At 44.7% G+C, this 12,594-nt stretch overlaps 1 protein-coding gene across 1 annotated transcript; it reads right to left on the reverse strand.

Moving 5' to 3' along the window:
- Window positions 1–5,724: 5,724 nt before the first annotated feature.
- On the reverse strand, window positions 5,725–12,131 carry valopa (vertebrate ancient long opsin a). The gene is made up of 5 exons (XM_029520990.1): window positions 11,768–12,131; window positions 10,120–10,330; window positions 7,609–7,726; window positions 7,266–7,499; window positions 5,725–5,961 (listed from the first exon to the last, which is right to left on the reverse strand). The coding sequence occupies exons 1-5, from the start codon at window positions 12,129–12,131 to the stop codon at window positions 5,725–5,727; spliced, it is 1,164 nt and encodes a 387-aa protein (XP_029376850.1).
- Window positions 12,132–12,594: the final 463 nt, after the last annotated feature.

The following is a 12,594-nucleotide window of genomic DNA, read 5'->3' on the forward strand; positions in this document are numbered from 1 at the left end:
GAAGCGTCTCAAATGAGCTACAGAAAACACAGTTAACACCAACGTTCTTTCCCGAGACCAGATTAACCACTTAGATTAACGCTTTACATGAACCTGCCTGTTAGAAAACGTCTGCTCAATCTGACTTTTTTCAGAGAATGAATCCACACTGGTGTTCATTATCAGTTTTTATATTTCCTTCTGTTTAAAAAAGGGCAGGTGACCAAAAATATCATTTTTATTTGAGTGTTCGGAGTTCTTTATTTCAGTGATGTGTTCGTGTGACGCTGTACTTTCCGGCACTGGAGGCGGCTCGTGAGTGAATGCAGAGGCTGGTTTTTCACTGAGTCCTCTCTCAGACATGATCCAACTCCAGCAGACGTCTGGTCGCCGCTGCCCATCTGATCCCCTTCGTTCTGTCACTGTGTAGACTTGACTGGAGTGCGAGCACTTTATGGGAGCGTTAAAAAGTTCATGGTTTATTGTCCGTGTTCTCATCTACATGTGTCCACTGCGATGTGACCTCCAGCACCGTCACCTTTGCCTCTGTGCTTTTGTGCCACCTTCTTGCTTCCCCTTCTCCATCTTTGCCTGCACCAACGCTTTCATCTCAGCTGTCATCTTTGGCACGTGGTTTGACAATCCTTGTAAATATTTATTATTTTTTCCGCTTGATGGATACGGAGTCACCGATGTCACTGCTGCTTCAAAGGACGGATTGAGATTTCACGCTGAGTAGAGGAAAGAGGGAAGGAGCACTTGAGAGGAGGAGATGCTGATCAACTAAGACCTTTACACACAACCCTGAATCTCAACTACTGCCCACCCCGACACTGTCCGCCCTGGTCGGTGTCTGTGCTGATCAGTGGTGACACACGCCTCCCTGCAAACTGCAGCAGAAGAGCGAGTCTTTTTCCTGCAGGAGATGAGTTCAGCAGCTGGGGTTCCCTCTGCTGATGATGCATTTGAGAATGCATTGATTCAGTCCTGCAGGACATTTCCTTAATGTTGTTCATTCATTTATTTACATTTCATCATGTTTCCCAAGCCGCCGAGGACGCCCTCGGCAGGTTCGTGCACAGACAGAGCTCAGGTGGTGCTCGAGCATCTTTTGGCCTCCAGCTATATCAGTGTCTTCTTTTTTTAATCTGACCTCTTTCTGAAATCTGTTCAATATTAAACATCTGTTTAATACTGCAAGTGTACGACTATCAAAGTGAAGAAATATGTAAGTAACTTCATGTAATAACTATGAGAGGAATGTTTTTGTTTTTTTTCTGCTTTAGTACCTGCCCTCACAAAGACTTCTGACAGGAGCATCTTTTTCATCCATCCACAAGTCCAGAAACCAGAAACAGACTCCATTCTTCAAGCTTTGGTGAGAAATTCAATCCATCAATTCATTTCCACCATCATCCAGTTTTAAGACATTAAAACGTTTGTTTGACCAGAAGAAAAAGAGTTCAGTGATTAAATTAAATCATTATTAGTGTTTCTTTGGAACTGGAACTCTTTGAAATGATGGCCTTGGTTTAAAAAAAAAAAAAAGATTAATATTTTTTTTTTTTTTTTTTTTACACGATGGAAAAAGGCAACAGATTTGAAAAGCTGCACCGTTTTCCCTTTTACATACACATGGACACAGATGAGGTCGTCACGTCGACCGTGACAATCTGGATTCGTGTCAGCTGTACACTGCAGAGTTGGGGGGGTTAGAAATATGGCACATGAATGAAATGAGAAGGTTGACAGGCTGCGAACCCTAACCCACCAACAATTTGGTGTTGCCTTGTTCTGCGGTCTGCAGGGTCACTTAATCCACTTCGTGGTGTAAAACCTGCACGTGAACAATCATCCATCGTCACAAGTAGGTTGCAAATATCGATCGCTTCCATGTGGGCGCAGGACAGGACCTTGAAAACATCGATATGGGAGGAGAAGAAAATTATTTTATTTTCTTGCAGCAGAGACAGTTGAACCTTTATGACTTTGTTGGTTTTTTTTTTTTTTTTTTTTTGACTCATGTCGTTCCCGTCCTCCTTCTTTGTTTACGATTTATCCGTGTTTTCCAATCTGGCGATGCTTTGTGTGAAGAATGTTTGTTGTACAGTTAAACTCAGTGGAGTGTAAACAGAACAATCCATATCATAAATCAAATAAATCATTCTGTGGATGTGACGACCTCTCCTCCACCTCACCTGTTTTTTCTGAGGAGTGCTGGGGGACTTTACTGGGCCTGAAATCAGGAGGCGTTGGTGAGAAACGTGGACTTGTGTGCTCAGATTTATGGCAGATTAAGAGCTTCAGCGTCGAGCCAGACTTACTTGGTCGTATCAGAGTGTTGTGTTTAGTCTGTCAGTACGTAGATGGTTTTCTTAGATGACAGCTGGCCTTTGACTTTGACTGAACACATTGCACTTTATTGGCTGTTGCATAGATTGAAAATTCTACTTTGTATTTTCAAAGAATTTGGATATAAAGCTTTGCTTTGACAGTGACAGAAACAGACTGGGCTCGGATCAGACGCGGACCCTGACCCTCACGGTGGAGAGGCGAATCTTACACACTCAGCATAAAAGATTTACACCATTTTCCTGTCCACATTAGTATAATATTAAAATGAGTGAGATGCTTTCCCTCCTACAGTCAGCAGAACTGTATCCATCCCCGACGTAATGAGGCTGATCACGAAGAAACGTGTGGCCCGATCACACAGCGTCCTCCGCATGTCGGCTTCTTCCTCAGTCCATTCATCAAACCTGCCCAAACGACTCAGAGCCGAGGACCAACACAGTTAATGAAACTCGTGCAAGTGGATAATGAGGCCATTTATTAATTTCCAGAAAGATTGAATGAACAACAAATGTGAGAACAGTCCAGCTTAAAGCTCAAAAAACACTGTCAAAGAATCTTATCACAAAAAAATTCTATCTTCCACGCTCAGCCCATAAATAGCACTACAAGTAGTAATTAAACATGCAGCCCGTCTTTGTTCCACTTCCGTTAACTGTAGTCCCCTTTTCTAGATTGTGATTTTGTGAAAACATCTTTACACAGTAATCAATTGTGTGCCAGCTTTTTCTAGTTTTATTCACATTGACAACCTCCTCTGATACGTCTGCATAAAGTCAATGTGAACAATGTGAACCTCAAACTTTCTGATATTGGTGGAGTCTTTATTCAATTTTAGTCTACACAGCCTTTTTTTTTTTTTTTCCGGTCAAATGCACCAAAAAAAAAAAAAAAAAAAAAAAAAAAAAAGCAGTTAAAACATTTAATAGGCATTTTATTTTACAACCTGTAAATCAAAATAAAGACAGAAAAAAAAAACATGCCTACGATAGAACAGACAGTTGGAGCAGCTTCGGTATTCAGAGGAGGTGAACAGAAATGGGAGCTTTAACCCGTCTATACACAAGGAAGGGTTCCCTCCCCTGATCAGCATGCAGTGGCAGTTTCGTTCCATTTACATCCTGTATAACTTTCTGAGCCGCCAGATCACCTTCTAGGAAACTTGGGACCCAAAGATAACAGTCAGCGATGAGCAGTTAGTCTTTCCTGGATAAATTCAACACAAACAAACCAGGCGCATGAACAACAATACTAGCAGGCAGGGACGCAGACGAAGGTTTACAGTTTGGCAAAACGCACAAAGACAATCTGACAACAGGGAGCTGGACTCATACAGGAAGGACGACGAGGTGAATGTGGAAACTTGGCTGGTTCTGACATGACATGAGCTGGTGGTGGATGTTTGTAGGTGGCACGGAGGCTGCACACAGGTGAGATGAACGCGTCACTGCAGACTTGATGTTAATGAACAGACATTAGCACCGTAGCTGTAGATTTTCAGCAAGACGTGGACTCGACGACCAGCCGTGATAAAACAAAACATCTCGGTGTGATATCTCCTCTCAGTGTCTTGGTGATGTCAGCTGCACAGACAGCAGCCTTTAAGCGTGGGCCATAATCTAATAACAGCTCACGTGGCACATTCACTTTGTTTTCTTTCAGCCAGTGATTTGAGGATGAAGCTCACTGGGAGCTCTGAAACCACAGGAGTCCTCGTCTGCACACATGTCCACACATTAATGAGCATTTTCACTGGAGCTTGCTCTGGAAAATGTGCAGACACCATCGTATGACGCAGTTACAGCCAGTTTATACTCCCATATAAAGAAAGCCAAGATCACCTGTTTGGAGTCAAACTGAATAATGCACATTTAAAAAAAAAAAAAAAGCAAAATAAATGCTGGAAAACATGATTGAGATAGAAGCCAACTCTGGTCTCATCAAGGCATCACAGTTAATTTGGCACAGACGTTTAAAGATGCTGAACATTACCTCTACCAGACTGGAACACACAATCAGCACATCGCAAACACTTTTTTTTAAACATGGTTAAATACTGTGCAGCATAGAGAGTACAACAGCGTTCCGACAAATATCCAGTAACGGAGAACAAACATGCAGCACAAAGTTAAATAGAAGACACTCACTGCTACTTTCTACTGCAGCTAACACTGACATGTCCCACTGTGTGACGCTTTCTACCTTTAATATTGCTGTTGATCTGTGCTAACGGCGGTGATCTCAGGCCGCTCGCTGCTCTTGTGGCTTCGCTTTTTGCCGAGCTGAGCCGCCGTTTTGTGAGGATGTTTAAGTGCATTGTAGCGTCTTCACAGTGACCACGGAGAGCTCATACAGGCAGTGAACGCAGCTTTACCATCTTCAGACCTGGTTGTGAGGTTTGTGGCGGGGGGGGGGTGTGATGTCATACAAAGGAGCAAGACAGAGCATTTAGCCAGTTAATGGGCCCCATGAATGATGTAAAACAGTAAAGTTTGTGTGACACCAATCATTGTGATGGCCTAATTCCTGTTTGTGTGCGTGCGGATGTGCTTCTTGTAGTCGAGTGCAGTGTTGTTTGATCCCCGGCTGGCGCTTCATAAATATGCTGTCCTACATCTGCAACAGAGGCAACAGGGGGCCGGCGTCTCAAAGTCCGATTGACCTTCTTCATTAAAGATGAAAGCTTCGGCTCAAACTAGTCTACGTGGGATAAACTAAAGTAAAAGCATCCAAATTCAGAAGACCGCTCCGTCCTCTTGACGCCTGGAGATGAATGAAGATGCGCGGCTGAAGTACTGAAACGGCATAGAAAAACAACGCTTTCTGCAGACGCCGTCACAGGAGACCACAAGGACGAGATAAAAAGGCTGGATGCATCGTGCTATTTGAAAAACATTGGCTGGGCCTACTGTATACTAACTGCTGTCCAATCAAAGTCAAATCATGTGCTGTCAAATGTGACGGGCGAGCAGGTGTGTAATGATGGGCAGGAATATTCAGGACGTTTTCTCATACGAAGACAGACGAGTGTCCAACAAGTAAATAATACAACGTACCTCCACCGTAAATCTCTTAGCGTGTCTGTTGGCACAATTCTTGTTGCTGCTATTGTGCTTTTTTTTTCTCCTCCTCTTCCTTCAATTATTGAACAAAGTACTGAAACATGCTAGAGCACAAAAACTTAAGTTTTGTCTCTATGCTTCCTACGTTTCCAAGTGAAATATAAAAAGAAAAAAGAAGCATCAAAAGTTGACTCGCTGTACCTTGAATCTCCCCCAAACCAACTAAGTGCCATAAATTGGCATAAACTGTTAAAAACAAAAAAAACTCACTGGCTCTAGATCACAGGAGGTTATGGTGGACTGTCAGAGGACATCTGGGCGGGGTGTCCTGTTACATCGGGCACACTTTGTTCTCCGGGATGGGAAGCTGAGCGAACGAGCCGCAGTCGGTGGGAGAGTCGTCGGATCTGGGCGACACGGTGCCGCCCACGGAGATGCGAGCTGCGATGGCTGACATCTCTCCGGTCTGACTCTCCACGGTGATCCCGGGCCGCTCTGAGGTCTGGTTCCGGTGGCTGTCCGGTATGGTCCCCATGCCGGTAAAGAGCTGGATTAGGCACTTCCTGAACTGGACAGAGAGAAAAAAAATAAATAAATAAAAATCATCGAACAGCAGTTAGTTAGACTGAAGTGATCTGGAATTACAAAGTTTAAGGATCATGTTAGAGGTGATAAGAAACTCTGTTGTTGTCCTCTTTGTCCTCTCAGACACACAATGATGCCAGTTGGTCTAAGAAGGAGGTCAGCCCACATTTACAGCAGACGCAGCACATCTGTGTTTAAAAACTGTTCAATCTGTTGTAAAGAGGCACAAAAAGCGATGAAATCAATTTCAATTAGCACATTTTTTTTCCAACATGTTTTCTTTCTAGTTGCTGGCCATGCCTTCTCTATTGATCAGTCAGTGAGGAGGAGAGCGATGCCGTCAGCTTCAGCGCATTTCAAATCAGATATCTTCTAGCATCCTTTCACTTTGGACATTTTGTCCTGAGATGTCGGGGGGCAGAGGTCTCCCTTACAGACTGCTGCCACAAGAAGCTGTGGTCATAAATCATGGAAATCCTGGAGCTTGTTATGCAACGCAGTTAGAGAGCGGGGGGGCGTTCGTTAGTCGTCCTTACTCACGTCCACTCGATGCCTTCGAGGACACACCGATAGCTCCCTGCTACTTTCTGAAAATACATCACTTTAATGCTCTGTTCATGGAAACTGACCCCGACAGGTTTAATATTCACCTGACAAAGTAAAGCACAGAAATGTGCAGATGTTGAGGAAGACATGTTAACATGAAAATGCTGTTAGGAGAATCTGCAGCGAGGAGTAAAGGAAGCCGATGTGATAACGCACCGCGCTCATGTTACAGCAGCAAAGCAGTGACGCACAAACCAGCCACACAAAGATCAGCATGTGGCAACACTTTCTCTGCCATTTCCAAAGAGCAGCGGCCTGCAGAGAAACTCCTCCTGTCGCCTAACTGACCGATGGTGTAACTCCAGTGACTCACTTCAAGCTGTCAAAACTGCAGCGCCGAGAGTCTCCTCACACAAACAGAACCTCAGAGCTAATGTGTGAGCGTCTCATTTACAGACACACAATGTGAAATCAACCGAAACAAAACCAATAGAAGACTCCAGCACCGAGACTCAGTCATGTGAACTGACAGTAGTAATTTAGGACGAGACCTTTGCTCGTTACCACAAACAGAATAAAATGAAATACAACTACAGATCACAGAAAAACAGAACAGAGATGCTCTATATCTGTATAAAGTGATTCATTATTGAAAGACGTTCACATCCAACAACGACAGAAGCTTTCATCTGCTGCAGACACGTTTCAGCGCGTGAAGCCGACTGAAATGAAAACAGTTACCTGTTTGTTCATGAAGACGTAGATGATGGGGTTGTAGACAGCAGCTGTCTTGGAAAAGAAGGCGGGGATGGACGCCAGCCTGGGGTCCAGCTCAATGGTTGGATGAGCCGTGACCAGAATGGAGAAGGCTGCGTACGGCGTCCAGCCCACCATGAACGCCACGATCATGACCACGACCATACGAGTCACCTGCCGCTCGGGCTTCTTGGCGCTGGCCAGACGACCATGAGACACCTGGGACAAGGAGAGCAATCACACAGGTGGGAAACAGGAAGTGACGACACAAAACTAAACAAACAGCAGAGGCAGGAACGTTTTCCGTTCGTGTTGTGTGAGAACTGACCTTCCTGAGCTTCCGTAGGAGCTTCCCATAGCAGAAGAATATCACTCCAAGAGGGAAAATGAAACAGGTGGCGAAGAAGGTGATGATGTAGCTGTGATCCCTGATGTTGGTTGAATACCTGCCAACAAAAGAAACACAGCATGAACTTTCATACTGCAGCTTTTTCAGGATTCGCTGCTTGTTGGAGAACACTTGAGTGTCTACTTCAGAACAAAATGGCCAAAGAGTCAATGATTTTTTGGCAACGAGCTGCAGAGAATCATGACAGTTTCAGCAGATTAGTTTAATTATGAAAAAAAAAAAAAAAAAAAAAAAATTCAATATAGGTGTGCTCCTTTCACGGAAGGCCTGAATCTCAGGCAGTGTCACATCAGAGAGTGGACACACATCATTTTTCTATATGACACAACCACCACCAGATGGAAACAAAAGTGAGACACAACAAACCCAAAAAAAAAAAAAAAAAGTCAACTCATCATCTGACGCTAAACGTTTGCTTGATAAAAATCAAAAGTACTGAAAAGTCCCAGGAAACACAATAACGGGTAAGAAGTCAGTGACAGCAACATAAAGTCAACAACCAGCAGTGAGAGCGAAATTCACTGAAATATTTCCGTTCTTTGGACTAAATTCAATTGCCACTCTTCTCTCTTCTCTTCTGCCACTCTTCTGTTGGTTTAGTGTCTCATCAGTTAACAGAGCAGCAACAGGCCTGCTGAGGAACGATGATGAGAGTTTCGGGTTCAGAGATCTGAACAGAATTTTTTTTTTAATGAATGGCATTCACAGTCGTCAGCAGCTCGCCGACGGCACACTGTATCCAAAACTCATCTCCAAGGACACAACCACCTGCTGTCCCTCCGGTTCTGCTTCTTAACATTCAGCAGCCATCCGGACGTACCGGCCGACGAGGCGTTTAAAATGCATCACGCAGCAACCTTCTGGCCCTGCCACACCTGTGCCGTACTGCTCCTGCTGCTAACCAAATGGTTTGTGACAGAGCTCGTGCTGCATGCGGCCAGAGGTGGACCGGGTCATCTATGAGAGCATCTCCATAAGGTGAACCCTTAATTGCATTGTCTGAACCATTTGTTCCCCCCGCGCCGAGCAACGGCTCCCTCTCAGTCCTGGAGGCAAATACTCAGCCCCATATCTGCACGCTTTCTGATCAAAGCAGCTAAATAGCATTACCCAGATGGCACCCTGGGGCCCACGGTTAGCGCCGACTTTTTCCCATGAGTCTGAGCTAATACAGCTGGAGAAGCATCGAGGATCTGAGCCAGACGGCCGAGCGGAGAACCTCTTGGCTCTTTGTCTGCTTTCTGCTCACTAAGAAAAAACAAAAAGATGATATTTCTGGGTTGAATTTTAGGTTGGACCATCAGAGTTACACTTTCGATTAATGCAGTCAATATTTGTGGATTAGCATTGACTTAAAGAGCGATCCAAAGGGGTCGATCACAGAAAATAATCAGACTGTTTTGGTTCAATGACGCTGCTCTCATTAACCTCCCTGCTGCTGCTGTCAGGAAACCGACAAAACAGACAAGTTGTGTCCCAGTTCAGGAGCCGCATCCTTCAGGGGGACGTGATCTACGAAGGTGAATCTGAAATTAGTAATAATCACTCTCTTCTTTTTTTTTTTAAATACAGAAAAACTTGGCTTGAAAAGTTTTGCAATGAACTGTCGAACTGATGTGAAACCAAATGCTGACATTCAAAAAGGGTCACTCCTCATTTTCACTACCAGCACACAACAAATCTGAAGGAAGGCTCTACGTTCGATTCCCAGGAAGACCATAAACTGCTGCAGACTGAGACGGAGCTTCAGTGAGGGACGGGCCAAGTGGTCAGAAAATCCACCAGGACAGATTTAAAGTCTTTATGAGTCTTAAAAATTATAACTAAAGTAAATATATTTATATATATATATATATAAAAATATAATTTTTTTTTACCCAGCATCTACAGGACAGCTGCAGCTTTTATTTAACTGTTTTTTTCCATTTTATATTATTATCACCTTATTCAGCTATTTGGCACTCACATTGCTTTTTCATGCACTTTTCTGCTGAGATAATTCACCCACTTAAAGCAGCATTTCTGAAAACGTCGATGTATCTGTGTGTTATGTAAGATAAAGGCTACCTCCATTCTGCAGCATTAAAAAGGGTCACGATCCCCAAACGGCCAGTTTTCTCACCCGCTGCTGAATTCAGTTGGTTTAGTTCCAGCATTTTGAGATATTACGCTCTGAAACTTGGCAGAAAACATGGAGACAAAGATCATTTTATCAGCGCTGAAATACGTTTTCAAAGCAATTTGTCTTTCTAGGAATAACAATCCAGTTCCTGAAGGATAAAAAAAAAAAAAAAAAAAAAAAAAAAAAAAAAAAAAAAAAAAGGATGTTTGTGACTTCTTGTGACCCCTGAAGATAAATTTTGCTTTTTCACTGAACGCTCAGATCTTTGTGGATTGAAGAGATAACGGAGTGCTCATTTATTTTCTTACCAGTCCGGCTCACAGGTGGTTCCAATCTTGCTCACGGTGTATCTGTTCCAGCCCAGCACCGGAGGGAAGGTCCAGATGAAGGAGAAGGTCCAGACGAACAGCAGACCCAGGACCGCGTGCTTTGCCTGCAGTCGGATGTTCCCCAGAGGCCGGCAGATCACGAAAAAGCGCTCGAAGGACAGGACGGCCAGCGACCAGAGGGCCACGATGCCTGCAGCAAACAGCAGCAGGTCAGTGAGCATGTGGATGGAAACACACACCACCGAGTCCCGCTTTTCTCATACTGTAACAAACCTGAAAAATTATTATCTCAGGAATCAGTTCACTGCATTCATCTGCGTGGAATCTGATTGGTTCACACTTTTTTGTGTACTGCTGCTCAACACGTCCCCCAAAGCTCAGTGTCCTGTTCTGGACAAAAGATAGATTCATGACTGGAGGTGAATGCATTACGGGGTGAGAGCTGGAAAACACGCACACACAAATCTAAACAAAAGCAAATAAACTGCAACTGAAATGAACAGCGATACGTAAATACTGCAGTTTACTGCTGGGACTGAAACGGAGCATCGAACAGCAACCCACTTCAGTTTTGATGGATCGGTCTGGATCACGTAGAAGACAAACTAAACAGAAAATGAGAAAATGTGCTCGCTGAGCAGAATTAGAAGTGGACCATCCATCGTGCTCACAGACTCACAAAACATGCAGGTGATAACACAACACAGATGTCAATCACTGAAATGAGCCTCGATTCACCAGAAACTCCTCATCTTGATGAAATCTTGTATTTTTCGTTTTGCAGGCGCCCTGAACTACATTTTTAATAAATCAACATACTCAGTACACCAGGAGCCACAACCATGCATGTTTCCACCTGTTAAAACGCTGCGTGGCTTCAGTTCGACTCACAACAGCAACTGAAAACGACTTAATAATATCTAACGGTGCCATTGTTGTGGAAAATAAAGCGTCCTGTCGCTGATTGTTTCATTTCCTAACTGAATAAAGAGCCCGTTTCCTGAAGTCAGTCAGCGTTCTCCTTCCTGCTGGTGAACACGGCTTTATTCCTGATCCCACACACAGCAAATACATTACAGGTGAAGTCCTTAAAAATCAGACACAGGAAGTCTTTACTGACTTTTTCCAACTTAGTTTGATCCTGAAAAGCTTTGACTTACCGCAGACACTGAACTGGTTTATAGGAAATGACCTATAATAATGAAAGAGTGTCTTATACAAGCTGGATTAAATCGATCAAATCCACCCTCGATCTGATAAAACAAGAAGTTTCAACACAAAAAAAAAAACCCCACTCCTTTTATTAATATTGTTCTTCCTGCTTTCCTGTATGAGCAGGATCCACTTTGGGAGGCTGGTTTTATTAGATATTTTATTCATATAAATGAGCATCATTTTCAGTGTCCCTCCCTGCCAGATGCTGTAATTTGTGAGCAGATGTTGACAGCAGGAGCTGATGACTGAGGATGTGCCATGTGGAGATGCTCTTCATCTCACATCTTCAGCAATTTCTTTATTTTTAAAGGAAACGAAAAAGCACAAAACTTTCACTGCAGCTGTGAAAGTACAAACCAAGAAAAAAAAAAAAACTGAAGGCTGTGTGGGGTGTTTAAATGTGTAAACCTACCGAAAAACGTCACAGCAAAACCTTCCAGGACGCATGCCCACTTCCCCAGGAAGAAATATCCCCGAGCGTTCGTCAGGAAACTTATGAGTCCGCCGGTGAGAGACACCAGAAAGTCAGCGATGGCCAAATTCACTATGATGTAGTTCAGGGGCTGTCTGAGCTGCTTGAACTTGAAGGTGACAAACATCACCAGGAAGTTCTCGCTGAGAGAAAGCGACGTGACCACAAACATGAGCACGGCCAAGATGGTGAAGTTCCAGGGCTCGATGTTCTTGATGGGTCCGTTGAAGGGATCCTCGGTGGGGGGGAGCTCAGCGGCCACAGTGTAGGACACGGCGTTCACCGACAGGCTCAGAGTGTCCATGGTCCACGGCCGGTGGTGGAGGTGGTGGTGGTGGGGGGGTGAAGGCTGCTGTGCTTGATGACCCTAACCGAGAAAAGATCCCGTTTCTTGTCTTTGTCTCATGCCCGCAAAGTTCGCCGGTGTCCGGTCAAACATGCCGCCTGCGCGCTCCGGGACTCTGCTCCGGCCAACTTCTGCTCCTGAAGTCCTGGAAGCACGGAGAGCATGGTGGCGGTGCTGGTGCCGGTGCTGGGGGGGGGGGGAATCCCACAGAAATCCCGCACCGAGCTGCTGCTGCTGCTGCTGCTGAGGTGAGTCTACATGTGCGCAGCGGCGGAGCGCGCGGAGCGGCGGAGCGGACGGAGAGGCGGCGGCTCTGCCCGAGCGGCTGGAGGACTGAAGGGGAGCATCTTGGGAGGGTCTTTTATAGGCAGCTGCTGCCATGAAGGACAACACACACACACACACACACACACACACATAC

The sequence above is a fragment of the Echeneis naucrates genome, chromosome 15 (assembly GCF_900963305.1).
Source record: "Echeneis naucrates chromosome 15, fEcheNa1.1, whole genome shotgun sequence".
NCBI classification, from domain to species: domain Eukaryota; kingdom Metazoa; phylum Chordata; class Actinopteri; order Carangiformes; family Echeneidae; genus Echeneis; species Echeneis naucrates.

Bases quoted from the DNA above. Each gene is read 5' to 3' on its own strand.
- valopa (XM_029520990.1), bottom strand. From the start codon at position 12,131: ATGGACACTCTGAGCCTGTCGGTGAACGCCGTGTCCTACACTGTGGCC. The intron at 10,331-11,767 runs GTAGGTTTACAC...TGTTTGCTGCAG, and splicing joins TTTTGCTGTGACGTTTTTCG to GCATCGTGGCCCTCTGGTCG. The intron at 5,962-7,265 runs GTAACTGTTTTC...CTCTCTGTCCAG, and splicing joins ACGTCTTCATGAACAAACAG to TTCAGGAAGTGCCTAATCCA.